At 44.3% G+C, this 20152-nt stretch overlaps 1 protein-coding gene across 1 annotated transcript in view; it reads right to left on the bottom strand.

Moving 5' to 3' along the window:
• The window catches only part of LOC144822601 (gamma-crystallin 2-like), a 65165-nt gene extending 51564 nt beyond the window's left edge, over positions 1 to 13601 (bottom strand). Inside the window, exons 1-2 of the mRNA XM_078680329.1 lie at positions 13570 to 13601; positions 6736 to 6978 (exon numbers count right to left, since the gene is read on the bottom strand). Coding sequence (XP_078536455.1) covers positions 6736 to 6978; positions 13570 to 13578 — 252 coding nt within the window. The 5' untranslated portion in view covers positions 13579 to 13601. The remainder of the gene's footprint in view (positions 1 to 6735; positions 6979 to 13569) is intronic.
• Between the last annotated feature and the right edge of the window lie 6551 nt (positions 13602 to 20152).

Here is a 20152-nt window from a genome sequence, read left to right on the forward strand (position 1 = left end):
CAAGGTAATGGCAAGAATCCGAGAGCTCAGTTAGGGAAGAGTGTTTGTATTCAGACGTATGTTTTTGCGTCCCAAACTTCCCCACCGTTTTTAGCAGCTAAGGGCACGTATTTTATCTGCTATGATAGAGCGTATACGTGGTTGCCCCTTGATTTTTCGGGCACATGTTATGTGGCGTATTTGTTGCCCCCTACGTATACTGCTGCTGTAGATTACCACAGAACGAGAGTTGTTAGAGGTGTCTTCGATCAGGAAGATACCGCCGGACAAGAAGTGGGAGACTTCTTTAAGGGTTTCCTACCGTTTTGGGGACCTATGGCAAATAGTAGAAACTTACGGCAATTAACGAGAGTGGTTGAATCCACCATAAATGAAGCTGCCGTTGCCCTTAGTAATCTAACCGCTGAGCTTCAAGCGGATCACCTTATGACATTACAGAATCGAATGGTTTTAGATGTCATACTTGCGGACCGAGGTGGAGTATGTAAAGTGATCCAATCGAGTTGCTGCGTTTTTATTCCAGACAATGCTCCTACAGTATATCAGGCCATTTCTAAGTTACCTAAGATCTCCGAGTCTATACATGTGGATAATGACGGTTGGTCGTTGACTGGATGGTTTTGGGGATTGTTATCCACTTGGGGATGGAAGATTCTGATGATCATTGGAATGGTTTTCGCGATTCTCTTCTCATGTTGTCTCTGTGTACAGTGTGGCCCTGCCATATGTGGCCTTTGTGCTACTACATGTGTGAGAAGACCTGTCTCGAGAGAAGTCCTGAGTAATAGGATGATGCTCCAGCAGCATCTTGATGATCTGATGAATATTGACATCGACTCAGACGCAGGCTGAGTGATTGCCTATGTAAGGGCAAAAGGAGGGTCTGTGGTTCCGTGAATTCTGAACCCGTTTTTATAAATGGCATGGTTTTGTTACGAATTCGATATTAGCGAACCGTAACTAGTTAGTTCGGCAAGTATGAGTGTTTTCGTCGCGTTAGACCGATGGATTCACTACGTATTTAGGGATTTCGTTTTGAACCCTTGGGTTCCATTTTGTGTGTGGCAGCCATTTTGTGGTTGCCCTCACATAGGCCGATGACTGTGGATGAATTGGTCTTTTTAAGTACACGTATACCTTAGTTGCAGTTCGTGCTGACTTTTGTTTGACCTGAGTGAACTGACCCTTTTGCCTGAAGCTGACCTTGTTGAACCAGTTCCTGCCCTTTAGCTGATCTAGATTAAGGATCAGAGCACAGGACGTCGTAAAACTTTATTGCACACAAACATGCCTTATCTTACTTCTATCTGTTTTCTGTTCCTACTTTTATGGTCTATTTATGATATGGGTTGTGGTCCTTTTATTATGGGGTTTGTTCGGCTTGTCTAAAGAAGAATGTTGGGTTTGTTCAGTGATTGATCATGGGCCGGACAACTGTAAAATGGGTTTGTCGTTATGCAATACTTATTGCTGTGGAAACATGTGATTGGTTGAACTGTAAACTAGGAATGTTTGCCTGAAGCACAATGTTTTGCATAAAAAGGGATGACTTGCTTTGTAAAATTGAGCAGTCTCCTGAGAACTCATACCGTGATGACTTCTAGGACTTCTGTTACTGGCTGCAGCCAATAAATTTGATCTCTGACGCCACCTAGAAGCATTCCGTGTCTCTGTTTGCCAGGATAGGGGAATCCGAAGACATCGGGCGTGTCCCTGACGCCGCCGGTTCTGATTGACCCGGTTCTTCAGTAGCAGGACCGTGGGGTTGGCATCCTTCACTACGTGGAGATGCCTGGGTTGCATTTCAAAGGTGGCATCGCCTTTTAAGCTACCAGCCTTGGAATGCCATTGCGGCCTGGTCGAGTTGTGAAGCACCTCCACCCAGAGCAGGCATTGTTCCTGCCATCTGAGAGTGCAGGCTCTCACCCCATGAGGTCAGAAACATGTCTGGTGGTGGCAGGTTGGCTAAGACTAGTTAGATACCACACCAGTGTTTGGTAGGTTTTCAGGGGGCACCTCCTAAGGTGCCCTCTGTGTGCATGTATTAATAAATCCAACACTGTCATCAGTGTGCATTCATTAAGATGATGTTTGGTACCAAACATCCCTGGATACAGTGAAATCATCATGGTGCTGTGGAACCCGTAATGATGGGTGCCCCGCCCATGAACTCTATATGGCTGCCCTGTGCACTGACACTATCCAAGAATGGACTTAGATATTTTAGGGTCCTATTTGCTCAGGCAGATATGACCACACGTGTGGTATAATGCCTCCTGCCTTAGGGTAGTGTGGCCTGCAGGAGGTGTGACTTACCTATACTTCATGCAGTGTTTGGGGGCATGGCACATGTGCCATGTCGACTCTTCAGCTTTCTCACCAAGACAACCAGTATGCACTGGCAGTTTGCATAGTTTTGTTAAGTGCTGCCTAGAGTGGAACAATTTGTGCTGCAGCCCTAGTAGACCCTGTTCAGTCCCAATGCCCTAGCTACCAGGGGTACCATTTACTAGGAATTTACAGGGATTGCTAAAGTTGTGGCAATTTTGGTACTATTTTAGGAAAGAGTACTTACACTGGGAACCAGGTTATCAGGGACCCAGTGCTCCTTTATTCAAAATTACTTCATGTTCCAGGCAAAAAGGCGGGGCAAACCATGTCAAAGTAGGCACTTTCTTATTTTAAGTGAGAGTAAGAGTAAGTTTAAGAGAGTGAATGAGAATGAATGGGTGTAAGTGGGTGAAAGTGAATATGAGTAAGATCGAATGTAAGTGATTGTAACTAAGAATGTGTTATGCTTGCAAATTTGCCGTTGGCCCTTACATACTGGAGCAAATTATTGTCTTATAGAGGCACATTTGGTAAAGTACTCATGCTAGCATACTAGAAGTAATTCTTGGCATAGGGGAGATCCATGACAAATTGCTGGTGCTAATACATTGCAGGTAATTCTTGGCATACAGGAGAACAACCATGGCATATTGGAGGGGAGCAACCATAAAATACTGGCTCTGAATTACTGGTGTGAAGAGCTCTCCGATTTCTTCATTAATAAGGCCAGGGCACTTCAATTGCTTTTCAGCAACCAGGATGATCAGGCCACTACGGTGTCACCTGACCAACAAGTCTCTTCTCCTGCTAAAGTCACCTTTTCCACCTTTGACGCTATATTGCTGTGGACTCCTTGGCTGCTCTGTCCACTCTTAAATCAGGCTCCCCAAATAATCCCAATGCTGCCAAACTTATGGCTAGGGCAACCGTAGCTATCAACCCTCTCCTGAATCAGTTGATCAACACCTTGTTAACATCGGCCTCTGTTCCAACAGATTGGAAACGGGCACTATTTATCCCTCTTATTACAAAGACGACTCTGGATCCCAACCTACCGACCAGTTATCACCCTATTTCTCTGCTCCCAGCTATTGCCAAAGTATGTGAGAAAATGGTCAATAAGCAGTTGACCTCTTTCATTGAACAGAATGGCCTTTTGCACCCGGCTCAATCTGGCTTCATGGCCTCTTACAGCACTGAGTCAGTCTTGGTGGAAATCTCGGAAGCTATCCGTGTGACCTTGGATGCTGGGGGCATGGCAGCTTTGGTCCTCGTGGACCTTTCTGCCGCTTTTGATACTGTCTCCCATTCGCTCCTTTTAGCCTGTTTGCAGAAACTAGGTATCATGGGTGGCTGAAATCCTTTTTAGAATGTACAACACAACAAGTCTGGATTCCCCCTTTTATGGCAACTATCCAAACCCTTCAGACAGAGGTCCCGCAAGGGTCTGTATTGAGCCCACTTATGCTCAATATTTACATGACTCCTCTCATTCAGCTGGCAGAGAAACTGGGAGCTAAAGTTGTTGCTTATGCCGACGACACCCAGCCCCTGTTCACTTGGAAAAAACAAGAGACATCCACTGCCCATGTTAAAACTTGCCTGGCAGCGGTATTCAATTGGCTTACGTCTGCTCAGCGGAAATGTAATGAAGATAAAACTGAGATTTTATTCTTTGGGGAGTTCCCCCTCTGTTCTGGCATACTTTCTGCTCTCTCCTTCGGGTCTCTCAGTAAAACATCTTGGGATTTGGTTTGACAAAAAGCTTAGTTTCTGCAACCAAATCAGTAAACTGACAGGTACCTGTTTTGGCATCCTGAAGCTTCTCAAAAAAAGTCTGCCTCTTTTGCCCTTAGCAGCAAAAGAAATAGTCATCTGAGCCCTTGTTACCTCCCGCATCGATTAAGCAAAAGCACCGTATGTCGGCCTACCCAGCTACCTAATGGACAGAATTCAGGTGGTCCAAAATGCCACTGCCAATCTGCTTTTTGACCTCCCCAAACGTGCCACTGTCAGACAGCATCTGCACAATTTGCACTGGTTACCGGTGAAGGCAAGGGTCCCTTTTAAGGCTTTGGTAATAGCCCGCGCTGCACTCTATGAACATAGCCCCTCCTCCCCCCAGATATCAGGAAACACTTTCAGTGCTATATTCCTAGCATTCCTCTAATATGCTTATATCCACCATCCCCAGATTCCGCTTGAAAGGAAAGGGTGGCAGTTCCCTGCCGTATTTGGCAGCTATGACTTGGAACTCTCTCGCCGTTTGACGTGCGCAGCTCACAGAACCCTATCCAATTTAGGAAGAAACTTAAAACTTTCCTTTTCAACTGAGCTGGTTTCTGCGTCTTTACTGTCCTCTTGTCCTCTCCCTGCTGACTCAAGGGCTTGCGCCAGGACACTCTTATGAGTAGCTGTGCATGCTATAAACTCTAATAACCTAACATAGCATTCTCTCACTTGCAGTCACTCTTACTCTAACTGAATAACTCTCACTCACTCTCTATTACTCAACCTCACTTACCAGCTTCGCTAACTCTAAAACTACCTGCTACTGACTCTCATTCACTTTGAATTACATACACATGCGTGTACATGTAAGCAGACACACATGATCACACACACATAGGATCTCTCTCACAAACATACTCGCACCTTCAAGCATGTACCCAATATTCAACTGCCAACGAAAGTCCCATTCCAGCTCCCATTGCGCTTCATTTTTTATTACACTTATAGTGAATTACAAACGGGAAAATATCAAGGGAGGGTAGAACTCCAATGTCACTGGGTTCTTAAGACTAATTTTGCGACCTCTGTGGCCAAGGCGTTGAGATCGAATACCACAGCCAAACCACTCACAACAGCCTACAAGTACATAGGAACTGGAAAAGTAAGCAGATCATATTCAACTGAATGCTCCGACTTCCTTTGTATCCACCAGAAACTCTTCTATGCAGCAAAAACTTTATAAGCAAACCCTCTGACCTTAATTACATACTTGACCCAGGCCAAGTAAACAGGTGGTATAAGATCAGTCTCATGTTTTATTTGCAAATATGCAGACCATCTTGAAATCTCTTGTTCTATTTTAAAGGTTTAATACCCAAGTTTCTCTCTGTAAAATGTGTCTGTGTACTATCTGTGTTGCCATTTTCTGTAATATCTGATGCTTCTATCTTTTACCCAAGCTCACAATTCTTTGACTCTCAGGGGCTATATAATGGTCCTATCTTCAGCGCTGCTCAGACACAGAACACATTTTTGTTTTATCCCGGATTTAAGACATTCTTCGAATTTGAGCACGAGGAGCAGAACTTAAAGCACGGCCTCTCTTTGTTGCCGAGCTCTGCTCTCTGAAGTTCATTTATGAACTCTGAATGAATGTATGAGGTGTAGACCAGTGGTTCTTAATCTGTGGTCCTGGGAACCCTGGGGGTTCCTCGAAGCCTACTAAGGGGATCTGTGACGCATATGACAAGTAAATAATGTTAAAAGATTAACAAATGGATCAATAAAGAAGAAAAATGTAAACTTCGAGGCTAAAAATTAAGGTGGTATCCTCAGATTGATACCAGTGCAAGTGCATCAAAAAAGATATAGGACGTCTTACGAGTTCGGCAGTGGTGGCGGTGCAGCCACCACCGCAACAGCAGTCCAACCACTGTGTTCCGAGTTTAGCAGTCGTACTGCAACATGACCGCGGCAACACCACAGTAGGATCACAATAGGCCATTATCATGCCGCACTATGACCGATGCAGCACAACAGAGCATATTACGAGTTGCCTCACTGCGACCCTATTCACGACAGTGAGTTCACCATTGAAAGGGTGGCGATGAGACAACTCAGGGCACCTCTGAGCAAGGGAATGCACACAGGGGACGAGGTGTTGTGCCCCCCTGCATGTCTACACCCCCAGTTCCTGCACAGGAAGAAATCCAAGACATGGTGCATTTCTTCCTGTGCAGGAATGTGCTGCCGTGCTCCCACGGCACTGCCTTTCTATGGCTCTCCTTTGGACCTTAGAAAGGCACAGCCGTGGGACTGCCTGTCAGGTTTAAACTCTCAATCTGGCGAGCGGTCTGACTACGGGTTCGGTATCTCGCAGCGGGGCGCTGGTGTAGTGGCCCACAGCGAGACCACCAAACTCATAAGCAGGCCCATAGTATGGATGATGAGTGGCCTCAATTGAATTAAGAAAAGCTCCAACCTTTAACCTTTAACATTTCCATTAAAATTAAAATTTGTATTTTTTAAATATTTGTTGCAAACAGTGTAGCAGAAACCTTTCAACATTCATTTGGTTTGAACATGGTTGAAATATAGTGTAACCATGTTTGCAAAGCAGCAGTAAGTGAAAAAAAAACATGAAGTGAATGAAAACATCACCCCAGAACCTACAGGTTGGATCATCCGGCAGGACCTGACGCAGTCGTTGTAGCCCATCCAGCGCTGGTAGTCCGGGTAGTCCCCCCGGTTCAGGTAGTACTGGTAGCCCTTGTAGTTGGGGTACTCGTAAATCATCCACCAGCCATTCTCCACCTGGATGGAGTTGCAGCGGCCCAGGTGAGACTGCAGGTCGGGGGCGTCGTTGTTGCACTCGTGGGAGCGACCCTGGAAATTTCTGTCCTCGTAGAAGACAATCTATTTATGTGAGAGATCAAAACCCAAACTGAATAATTTTGGATTAAACTATCACAAAATAAATGAACGCTGTGGAGAAATGTATTACATTTCTTCTGACTTAGTTATTCAAGTGCCTTATTTTGAGCTTTGCCAGCTTTATTATTAGAACAATATTTGTAAAGTACATTTATGGAAAATCCTATTTACATTGTTAGGGTTTTTAACTCCGTTGTACCTCGTCTAGTTGCATTTGATCCCTTCATTCCTTCTTATAGCATCGTCATGTTGATACATGTGTTCTCCAGTCATGAGTGAACGCTAGGAAGAATAATAGAGTGAAACTCACAACGTGGCTATTTAGCCTTTTAAGATTCTACCTCTTCCTTATTCTTTCTCACCGGGCAGGTTTCTAGTCTTCTTCTCCTGCTACGGTCCAGGGCAGACTTAGCGTGGGGAAGCTACTTTTAGGAGCAATTGTGCTCTTTAAAAATGTATATCATAACACTGAAGTGGTGGTCAGGGACCTGAGCAGAGCGTCGATGAGAGCAGAGGGCGATCCGAGGAGCTCCGCCCACACTAACCCGTGGGTCATCCGTGTTCCGTTTTATTGATTGCAGATGTTCTTGAAATCTTCAAAAAAAGCCCCTCTGTCCCTCCCTTCTCCTTCCATCGATGTGATTTTTAATGAGTGTCCATTTTACATAAATGGTCGCATTACGGATCGCGTTTGTAATTTTAAGGTTGCTGAACTGAGCTGAGAGCACCTTGCTGACAATAAGTACAGGAAGTGAGCAGGCTCCAGCTGGTCCCAGTGACAAATGTTGAATACCTACAGCAGTGTCCGAATGTTGTCTGCTTTTCATTCCCAGTAACAACCTTCAAGGGATGATTAAAGGGGGTTTCTTGTTCTAACTTTCAGGTGGCCCAACACAAAGGCCTCACTTAAAGGGCCATCAGCATTTCTTATATTGGAGGCTCACCCTGGCTATGAGTTATTTGAAGACTAACACATAGTTGTCATAGAGGGAAAACAAAGGCGTTCAGCTTGCTGTCAACTTCACATGTGCTTAAGGGACACCATGATTTGGACGCATGTTTTCGACTTTGGTTAAACCGTTAAGTAAGATATGCATGCACTTTAAGAATGTCAGATGTATCTGACTGTATACGTGTATACATCAATAATTACTTAAATAGTGTTATTTATCTTAATGTAGTGTCAGAATGCTTTACATTACAAACACATATATTATACAGAGACAATGAACCCTACAAGTCTGTAAATTATTGTACATAAAACAATGAGGATTACATGATATAGTAATTACTTATCATCCAATTTGGGAGGCATTATGTGCCACAAGTGCTTGGTGCGGATAAACACAAAGTTTGGATTTTAATAATAACCTAGTTATTGAGGTCGTGTGTCCTAAATGGAGGCATTTTAGCTACCTTGGAATAATGAAAGATTGAGAAGAAAGAATGTTGTAAACCTAAACATTGCAGTTTAAATGCTGCTGTTTGATGCTGATTTATATTTCACTGTGCTATATAAGAAATATTGTTGTAACTTATGAACTGCAAACAACAAAACGATCTCGGTGACCAGAGCAGTAACCCACTGCGCTGTCCACATATATGATATCATACAAATTTGTGATCTGCATGTTACATATTGTGCTTTGAAGCAGGTACATTAATCCTATTTGCCACTTTATGATGAGTCAAAACTGATTCCACAAGACACAGATCACTCTAGCATATACATTTACCTCCAGAGCTATCTTACCATCGTTGCCTCGATAAATTGCTCGGAACACAAAGATCTTTGTAGCAGGTACCTTAACCCATGAAATATTTTAAAATGAGGCCTCTTTGTAACCGTTTAATATGCCAGAACACTTTATAACATTTTTCTTTGTTGCCAATTTCATTGCAGCTGAGGTTTTAATACATGTATAAGCTGACTGTCAGGCTTCCTTTTTCATGACTCTGCCAATCATGACTCGTGCCTTTTTTGCTACTTTTGTTACCACAGCTTCACCCTCAATGTATGGGATCCTGGAGTACATACTTATAATTTCCAGGACTATTGCCTATCAAATGGCTGTGTAAACCATCCAACCACCACCCTGGATTGAGGCTGCACATGTGAGACAAACTATGATTGGCTTATAAATAGCTCAGATAATCATAGCACTCTCCACACAGCTTGTCTTGTGCTATTTGGTGGTACACGTTAGGTTACTTCGAGGTATCTGAGACCTTTTCTGGCATCTCTTTGTTTTTTGGTCGATGGACTGATGAACCGTGGACCCGGATTGCAAGCAAGCAGACAAGTGAACTGGTGATGAGTCCACCTTCTGCCCGGTCTGTAACCAGCAGTGCACCGCCACATTATACCAGAAGCACAAATAGTGGTGCACTGCCACTACCGCTTCAGGGTAATGTGCATCATGCATTGCCCACAGTGGACCCTTACCCCACAGTGCCAGCCAGTGTCCTCAGCATGCAGTGTTGACACTGGACCTTCACTGTCCTTTAACAACAGTGACCCTCGCACTGCACTGGTACAGCTCTCTTCATGCCATACGAGGCCCCTAGCGAGCCACACTGTATTTAGTCTAGGAGTACCCCACCCTACTGTGCCCATACCCTGCAGTGCCAGCCCAAAGCCCTTAGAATGTGGTGGTCCCACAGGTCCCTCACTCAAGCATCAGCTGTCGCCCGCACACTGCGCTGATTTGTTAATCTCTCTATAATACACAAGGCCCTTGGGGACCTTCATTTGATTTAGGCCAAGAGTTCCAATGACACACAAATATTTGAAGCCCTTTTAAGGTTTCAACTGCATTCTTCTTTCCCTCCCCCCACTTCTGCTCGCCAGTGCTGTCTTCACTGCAGAATGGCAACTGCTATTTTCTTGTAAAAGATATTAATAAATAATCCTCTCAACCTGACTCAATGAGGTTTTCGTGGTCCTTGCTTAGTAGCAATGTAGCACAATCAGCTTTTAATTCGGCCTTGCATTTTGAAATTTCACTTTTTTTCTCTAATTTCCATTTTCTTACATATTTCTCACTGTAGTAGTGGTGAGGTCAGGTAGCTGGGAATGCGGGTGCAAGAGATGTTGTGCAGACGACCTAGAGGATGAATGGGTAATAGAAGAATTAAAGAGAACACTGAGCTAGCATGTCTCTATGAATTGCACCACCTCACTACATTCCTAGAGCTGTGATTGAAAAAGATGGGTCACTAAAAATTTCGGGCTTTTTTTAAATAATGAGGTTTTTGGCTTTAGTGAGAGGTTGTGAACATCGGTGCAAGATGGTCGTTGTTACTGTATGTAAGATGTATGCTACATGGTGAATGGCTTTGCTGTGAGATGAATAGCATTGTTGCAAGGTGACTGGTTTCGTTGAACGGTCAGTGGCATGGTGCCTGGTGGTCAGCTTTGTTGTGAGTTTGCCAACATTGCAGCACACATGTGAAGTTGTGTGGTTACAAGATGGATGGCTGGGTCCGTGGTGGTCAACTTTGCTGTAAAATGGATGGGCTTGTTGCAGGGTGGGCAGCTTTGCAGTAAGAATGTTGGTGTTGTTGAAAATTATAATTTAGAGCATATATCACTGGAACGTCTCTTGACCTGGAAGAAAAGTATCAGCATTCGGCGGTATATTCATAGGATCTTGATAGACTTTTGTCAGAGAAAAGCATGGCGTATCCAGGGTTGTGCTGCTGTTGGTTGCTGTTGTGCTGTTTTTGAGGAGGCTCAGGAGTTAACGGGTACCTAAAGCAGAGATTTCATTGTGGATGCGATAGTGCCCTGGTGTTGATTCACCTTTACCAGTCCTGTAGTAGTGCTGTAGTGCTTTTGATCCTTTAGAAATGGGAAGTTGCCTAAATGAACAGTCCAGGATAGTGGAAGTTAACTTTTTCAGGCTTTGAAGGTGGACTATTTCTCTGAGGTGGCTTTGGGAGAGGAGGTGTCCGAGAAGACAAAAGTAGTGGTGGACCACTGAAGGCACCTGAGTCCCAGAGGTGATTTTGGAGCCAGGAATTACTTCTACTTTTTTTTCCTTGGTGCGGGGGGAAGCATGGTGATTGAATGACTGAGGTTGATTGCAGGGCCTTGAGTTGGTTGGATGGTTGTAGCGTGCTTGGTGTTAAGCAACAGAAGTTCCTTCTTGTTTCCAATGACTTTCAGGAAACTTCTTACCATGTAGGGGCCAGTATCAGTCGGGTAGGTTTCCTGGGCATGTCATTGCTTTTGCTTACTAGTGACCCCAAGAAATGGACAACATCAGCACTGGAGTACTTGAGTGAACCTGTCATCAGCACTGGAGTGGGTGAGTGAACCTTTCCTCAGCACTGGAGTGGGTGAGTGAACCTGTCCTCAGCACTGAAGTGGGTAAGTGAACCTGTCCTCAGCACTGGAGTGGGTGAGTGAACCTGTCCTCAGCACTGGAGTGGGTGAGTGAACCTGTGCTCAGCACTGGAGTGGGTGAGTGAACCTATCCTCAGCACTGGAGTGGGTGAGCGAGTGAACCTGTCTTCAGCACTGGAGTGGGTGAGTGAACCTGTCCTCAGCACTGGAGTGGGTGAGTGAACCTGTGCTCAGCACTGGAGTGGGTGAGTGAACCTATCCTCAGCACTGGAGTGGGTGAGCGAGTGAACCTGTCTTCAGCACTGGAGTGGGTGAGTGAACCTGTCCTCAGCACTGGAGTGGGTGAGTGAACCTGTCCTCAGCACTGGAGTGGGTGAGTGAACCTGTCCTCAGCATTGGAGTGGGTGAGTAAACCTATCCCCAGCACTGGAGTGGGTGAGTGAGTGAACCTGTCTTCAGCACTGGAGTGGGTGAGTGAACCTGTCCTCAGCACTGTAGTGGGTGAGTGAACCTGTCTTCAGCACTGGAGTGGGTGAGTGAACCTGTCCTCAGCACTGCAGTGGGTGAGTGAACCTGTCCTCAGCACTGGAGTGGGTGAGTGAACCTGTCCTCAGCATTGGAGTGGGTGAGTGAACCTGTCCTCAGCACTGGAGTGGGTGAGTGAACCTGTCCTCAGCACTGGAGTGGGTGAGTGAACCTGTCCTCAGCACTGGAGTCGGTGAGTGAACCTGTCCTCAGCTTTGGAGTGGGTGAGCGAGTGAACCTGTCTTCAGCACTGGAGTGGGTGAGTGAACCTGTCCTCAGCACTGCAGTGGGTGAGTGAACCTGTCCTCAGCACTGGAGTGGGTGAGTGAACCTGTCCTCAGCATTGGAGTGGGTGAGTGAACCTGTCCTCAGCACTGGAGTGGGTGAGTGAACCTGTCCTCAGCACTGGAGTGGGTGAGTGAACCTGTCCTCAGCACTGCAGTGGGTGAGTGAACCTGTCCTCAGCACTGGAGTGGGTGAGTGAACCTGTCCTCAGCATTGGAGTGGGTGAGTGAACCTGTCCTCAGCACTGGAGTGGGTGAGTGAACCTGTCCTCAGCACTGGAGTGGGTGAGTGAACCTGTCCTCAGCACTGGAGTCGGTGAGTGAACCTGTCCTCAGCTTTGGAGTGGGTGAGTGAGTCAGCGGTAAACAAGTGGATTCCATTCCAGTCATCTCAACTTCAAGGAGTGTATCTAGAGAAGGCAGGCTGGGCCTTAACCCTCACGCTTCAACAGTGACAATGATATAAGGGAGGACACTGGAGGGAACCCTTACTTGAACGAGAATGCAGCCAATCAAAGGACATTTCCCAAAACGTCTGCTCTGCATCACACTCCCCTCAGGAAGTGAGTCATGACGTTCCTATTCTGGGCAGTGCAATGATGAGTGACATTTCCATTTGCAAGAACTTCACACTGATGAGTTCCACGGGCATGTTTCCATACTAGTGCTTTGTGGGACTTGGTTCCATATTCAGAGCGCATTTTCTTGTTTGGGGTTTATCTGGTGCATGTTTCAATGCTGTTTACCTTTTGGGTTTGAGGGACATGGTTCCACAATGGTGGGTGACCTGGAGTGCATTTTCTTGTTGTTTTTTAAACTTTAAATAAGCCCAGTTGTATGCGATGTTTGCTCAACACCACTATGTATTGTACAAACCAAAGAACACAAACCTACTTTGACTTATACCTGTGTCATGTAAAAGTAACTTTTATGTTATTTACATTATTCCCTGCCCTCTGCAGATGGGTTGGTAAAATTGACCCTTTGTCCAAAACATTTTTTGTCCTGAATATTGACCTTTTGTTCTGAATTTTTTCAATCACTGCCCTGAATATGTTTCTATGCCACGTGGCCACCCTGAGCTATGTTTTTTTTTTTTACTTATTCCGTGTTATCATAGTAATCAATTGTACGAGCATAAATTACAAAATCGTTAAATAAGCCAACCCGTCTTAAATTGCTGTTAGCACCATATCAAACACAATCGGTAAGACACAGGCTCCTCATTTTTCACACTTTGATAGTCTGTTTATTCCCATCTTTGGTTAATCTAAAACAAGGGGCTTTAGTCAACTTCAAAACATATACACTGATGTGCGACTACTCCCTCACTTGTCAGCTGGACAGCAATAAATTACAGTCCTAAATGAAAAACAGAGGAAAAAATATAACAGCCAGTCACTCATATCCTACCTTCCCCATCCTGGTAACTTGTCTTGGACAGTTTTCCCTCCTGCAGTAACCGTAGTAGTTGGTCAATGGCCTTTAAATACTGGGGCCTGGAATTCACAGTCTGCATATTGCATTGTGAGTTTGATCGGAAGCTTTTTTGTTTTATATTTTTAATTCGGCCGGATCAGATTTATTAGCAGCCTCACGTGGTTTGATTTCTGTACAAGTCCGTGAATGACAGGCATGTGCCTTTTCAGTTTGGTGCTTGCTCTTTGTGTGTGTTGAGCTCTTTAATCTCGTCATAGAGAGAATGCCTGATCAGCAAACAGTCATGCAGTCAGAGGAGAGAGAGGGCGAGAGAATGGGAGACAGAGGTAGACTGGCAGGGAGAGAAAGAGAGAAAACAAGCATTTGCAATGCAATAGGTCTCGCATTTACGTGAGTTTAAGCAATTGGCATTGTAAATGACAATGCGATTTATTTATGTTTAAAAAATGAAAACCTAAATAAAAGGCACTATCATTTACAATGCCAATAGCTCAAACTCACGTAAATGCGAGAGCTGCAAATTGCAAATGCTTGTTTGCCTGTGCTACCCTGAACTGATGCGGACCGCGCTGCAAATTAATTAAATAAAGCAGCGCGGCCACTAAAGTGAAAGCGAAACCGCGCTGGAATAAGGAAAGACCATTAAAGAAAATAGTGCACACCCACTAATTAATGAAGACCGTGTAACAAGCCAAGTAAAAGGTCCTGTTGTTATGGGAGGTAACAAATGGAGACAAGGCAGGACACAGGAGGGACTAACAAGCCTCATAATGAATCAGAACTCAGCTTTTTCAAGGAAAATTGACACCAGTCAATTAAAAAAATATATCTTCTACTGCATACTCTATTACAGCATGCCTCACAGAGCGAGCAGTGCATGGGTGCTGCTGCTAGGCTCGACCAAAAAAATCAGACATTTGGCCCGATTCACAAAAGTAATCTGAGACAAAATCCTAACTTTATGACTTTCAGTATTCACAGAAGGAATTTAGGAGTACTAGAGTTAGGATTTTGTCTCAGTTAAACTTAAGTTTTGGTTTTAAGTTAAACTTAAGACAAACTTAAGTTTAACTGAGACAAAATCCTAGTTGTAAAGTTAGGATTTTGTCTCAGTTATGCTGAAGTGATTGTACTGTGATTCTAGGCAAATCGCTTAATCTCTCCGTGCCTATTAAATAACGAATATGTCAACTGGTGACCTTCACTTCCGGTTCACGCTATATAAAACTACAAAACTGATGGGAGGAGGGAAGAGAGGCCATCACACGCTGTACTGTGTGATGGCCGACCAAAATGCTCTCTGAGTGAAATCGCCGGAGAGAGAGCTAAACACACGAAGGAGGGACTTTAATAGAAATACACCAATAGGCAACCAGCATTTCTGAATGCTGCAGCTAATAGCAAATAGCAATGGGTGGGTTTGCCAAAGCCACAGAGAGAGAGAGAGATCGCTGATGCTCGACCTAATGACAGTAATGGAGAAATATTTAGAGAAAGCACCAGTGATTGGTCAAAGGTTGGGAAAATTACAGGAATGAAGATATTTAGAGAAAGCACCGGTGATCGGTCAAAGGCTGGGAAGATAGTGTGCACAGGAGAGAGGTGGAAGAGAGGAGAAGCGAGAAAAGCAGATAGGTAGAAATAGAAATATAGAGAAAAGCAGATAGGTAAAAATTAGAAATAGAGAGAAAAGCAGATAGGTAGAAATAGAAATATGAGAGAAAAGCAGATAGGTAGAAATCGAACGTGACACAGAAAGAGACAGACTGACATAGAGAAAAAGTCACTCTGAGAAGAAAAATATATTCAGAAGGTTAGTGGTGGATGAAAGAGAGACAGAGAGGAACAAAGAGAGAGAGTAAGAAGAAGGCAGTGACAGAAAGATCAGAAGAAAGAGAAAGGATAAAGGATAAAGAAACAGAGCTAGTGAGATAGAGAAAGTGCTAGTGATTGGTCGAAAAATTGGCTGATGGGTGCATTGCATGTACAGGAGACCGCTGGCACAGAGAAGGGACCAGAGAGAGAGACATAGGTAGAAATTGATTAGAGTGTTAAAGAGAGAGACACACACACAGACTGACACAGAGAGAAACAGACGCCGAACCAGATGTTCTAAGTATTGTAACTGTCGTAAACTCTCAAATTCGGTTTTTGTTACTGTTAAAAGTTTTGGGGGTGATGTACTATTCCCATTTGAGGAGTTGGTAAACTCCTAAATGGGGTTTTCAAACCCATAACAAATAAGTATTTCGAAGGAGTATGTCGATTGTGTTCCTTCGAAATACTAAATCAATATCAATTTTAGCAAGTGATGGAAGGCCACTGCCTTCACTGGGATATAAGTAGCATGAGCACTGTGGTGGCAGCATACAATATTTTTAGTTTTTAATTATCAGTAGAGTGAACAGGTCTTTTTACCTGTGTCACGTGAGAGGCACCTCTTGGGCCATTCTGGAAAAGTTCTGCTGTTGTGTGCTTAACTCATGCTTAGTCTGTATTGGATTGTGTGCTGCACTGAGATGTGTGTGTGCCTATAGGAAGTTACAGTGCATCAGAAGATAGCACGTTTGTGTGCCCTGAAATACATGTGTGCATGCAAGAAGGTACAGTGCATCAAGACATAGTGTGTAGTTGAGTGTTCGCGTTGGGAAACATGCATGCCTGTGAAAAGTACAGTGCATCACGAAATACCTTGCATGGTTACGTGTACGTGTGAATCTATATATGGGCTTTAGAGCTGGTACCGCATGTAGGTGATAGAACGTGGTGTTGCAGAAGCGTACTGGGATGTATGTTGTGCAGGTTGTGCTTGCAAAGGACTCAACGCATAAAAGGTACTGGTTTCCCTTTTGGGAGGCAGAATTGCAGATCACTGAACTTTTGAGCTGGTTGAGACATGCATTGGAGGAAGGAACAGCCAGGCTCTTTGGTGCACAACAGTAGTGGTTCTTTGATTCCAAAAGGAGGTTACCAGTCAATGGGGATTAGGCTGATCTGAGGAGAAGATGGGGCTGATAAGAGAATCACGAAGAGTTGGGCTGGGACCTTTTAGTAAACTTTTGATGCACATATCACTGTGGCTGACATCCAGTTGTGAACCTCTAGTCGCTCCCATGGCCTATGTTTGGGGCTATCAAGCTTGGAGGCTATACTCCTATTATAGAATGCTCTATGAGGGAGAGCACAACAAAAGAGTGGGCACTTCAAAGTGGGCAACCCTCAGAACATGAACTTCAAGGAAAGAGACACTCAATCACAAGTGTGTCTGAAAATGAACTATGAAACGGGGAGCTTGAGACTCCCATATTGTCAAACTGAAGCTGTACATGAGTGTGGAGATGCTCAGCAGGAATTTTGCCTGTGGTGACCAGAATTGGGGGCTAATGACCTGCCAGTTTCCCATGCTGGGTGGGGGGACATCACCCAGGAGAATCAAGAACACTCAATTGGAGTCTGGAGCACCAGCTTCTACCCGACTCTAGACCAGTGTGCCCTCTAAGGAGAAGGCAATTGTCTGGAGGGAGCAAGGTCCAGCGGGGGTCCCACATAGATGATCCATCAGCAGAGTTTGAGATTCGGGTCTGTAGAGAACAGGATGCTGATTGAATTGTTTGCCTGTTTGTGCTGTGTGACCACAGGTAGGTGCTGTGGAGAAGCCTAGATTGCCGCACTGATTGGGCCACTAGCCTGTGTATATTGTGTGACCCCCTGATGCCAGGAGGGGGCCGCTTCTGAGAGGAAGGGTAGCAGCTCTGGTGCTGTGCTGCCATGCCATGAAGGAAGAGCCATTGAACGTGGCAGTGCTGGGTAGAGAGGTTCTACTGGCTGAAAGAAACAATCTGATGGTATCCTGCCCCATCTGCCATCAACATGAGCGGTAACTAATCCCCAGTTAGCACTGAACAATACACCACTTATTTGCAACCCTAGCGATGATCATACCATGCTGAATTTGCTGAATCTATTAATAGTTTATGTAATTTTCCTATAAAGCCTCTGAGATTCTGTGTTGCGTGGGATTACTTTGCCATTTTTGTTGTAGCTGATCCATTATTTGTCCGTCCTTTTCATGAGTCTCACTCTTGGAATTTTGGCCCAGATTATGTCTAACTAGGGTTTTATGTTTTTGCATTTATTCTGTATGTCTGTAATTTGGGCCTTCATGGTGATTTATGCATTTTCTTCCTCTGCACCACATTTTTCATTATTCTGTAATGAATCCCGGGTTTGCTCTATTTTGATCTAGAACTCAGTCCTTTATGCGTCCAATATTATACCCTGTTTAACTCTGCCTAAATTGTGGTTTCCTGATGAGGAGTGTAGTCTCTAAATACTAGATCAACCAGACACTTCAGAGTTGAACCATTGTGGTAATATTTTGTAGTGATCAATTATTGGGGTTCAGGTGAATATTTGGGTTCAGCTACCACAGTTGACTGGCTTTTTTGCTCACTGTTTCACTGCAGACAAGACCTAAACAAATGGATATCAGTACTGACCAATCTTACATTATAAAGCTCCAAATGAAAATTCTTAAATCTAGCATATGGAGACAAAGTTGGAGGTAGAGGTAGCTGGCAAAGTCAATAAGTGGGGCACAGCTTGAAAGCCTACTCTTTGCATTTCCGCAGGGTCTAACAAAGCTTAGTTATGGAAAACATTTAGAGATGAGACAAAGAGAGATATTTTAGTCCAGCTTGTGCTGAAAACATGCACCTTCTTCAAGACCAGTGAGCAAGGTATAGAGTGTAAAAATCAGTTGTCTGATACATGTGTTCACAAGTAGCCTGACTTTACCCTGCCATTCATCTGCCAGCATTTCCATCTCAGCCTGCCCTACTACCATCTGCTCTCTAGTATAAGCCGACTTTGGAATTTTTCCCAATACCTCCCCCTTTATCAGCTGGCTGACTCACAGTGATGCAAGACTGGGTTGCCAGGGCAGTGGCTTGAGCCACAAACTTTATCCCATATCACACAAATAGTCCAAAAATATGTGCGCATGACTGCTACAACAAACTCACTCATTTATTAGAGGATGTACAGCCTTACACCATCACTCATTCATCAATCAGCTGAATTACAAACATACCCTCCTGGTCAGTAACGACACTGAGCTACCTCCTATTAACAATGCTGCACCCAGTTAATAGCACAATCACCATCGAGCACGTGCCTCCTCGAACATGCTAATAAACATTACTTTACAATAATAAGTGTGTGTTCTTGAATTTGTCACACTTATGTTTGTTTCATAAACAAATCCACATGCATTTAACAAATATCTGATTAAAAAAAGCCGGAGATGTAGGAAGCTGGCTCTGTATATACTATACCAAATTAAGGTATAGTGTGCACAGAGTCCAGTGGTTTACAGAGGTAAAAGTAGATAATACATTACTCTCTATTTGTGGTAGTGTGGGCGAGCAGTAAGGCTTTATCAGAGGGTAGTGTTAAGTATTTACTATACACAGGCAAAGAATGATGTCACACACTCAAAGACTGAACTCAAACCAATTGTTTGTATTAAAAATATTTCTTTAGTTGTATTTTATTTTCTAGAACGAAGCATGACTTGGTACAGGTAAATAGAATTGTACTTTTCAATATAGATTGGCCAACAAGCAAGCTGGATGAGAATGACGTCTGTTACAAGTTTGTAAAATGTTAAAGACAGTTGAAATTTCTTTTGGATTACTTTATATTATTTTTTAGAGTACTTTTTAGATTACTTTTTCTACTCAGTGTGATATGCCTAGCTATCAAACTGGGACTTTTCCTAAATAAAAGGTAAGTAAAACAGTTTTGATAAAAATACAGTTTCTTATCTTTCCATACAAACACTCTCAACACTTTGAAGTTTTCCAGAGGAAAACAGTCAATGCAATCCTATAGAGGAAAATGAGGTTATTGGTTTACAGGTAAGTAAATGGTGTTGAGGGTTGATTTTTGGGGGTTACAACAAGGGTTCCCCCAGGATCAAGGATGCACTCAAAAAGCACACTAGGGTGCAGATGTGTCATGAGCCGTTGGGTTTTCCTTACCAGCTCCTATTACAGGGGTACTCCAGATAGAGGCTGCAGGCGTCGTCAGGAGGCTTGAGAAAGGTCAGGGATCACCAGGGCCCAGGTCATGATCACTGGAGCAGCCTCCTCATGGTGTTGGGCCACTTGAACTCGGGCCCTGGACGTCGGGTGCAGAGTGGTGAAGACTAGAGGATTCTGCCAAAGACAGAGTCTGGTTCTTGAGCAGGTACAGTGCTCATGGGAGACAAAGTCCTTGTAGGGAAGGCAGGGCAGGTCCTCCGGGTTCTGGGGGGCTACTGGCTGCAGAACACACCAGGATTCTATTGGAGCAGGTCGAGGTCGGGACAAGCCGGTGTGTTTGGGGCCAAGCAGTTGGTGTCCTCCACTTCTTCCTTCAGCACAGCTCTTCAGGCCTTTTTCGTCGTCTTCTTGCTTGTCTGAGGAGGCAAGGTTCATGGTTGCCCCTAAATACTAAATTTAGTGGCGTTTCAGGTAGGTACAGGTCGGGACCAATGCGTTTCTCCCTTGAT

This window comes from Lissotriton helveticus, chromosome 3_1, assembly GCF_964261635.1.
Source record: "Lissotriton helveticus chromosome 3_1, aLisHel1.1, whole genome shotgun sequence".
In the NCBI taxonomy this organism is placed as follows: domain Eukaryota; kingdom Metazoa; phylum Chordata; class Amphibia; order Caudata; family Salamandridae; genus Lissotriton; species Lissotriton helveticus.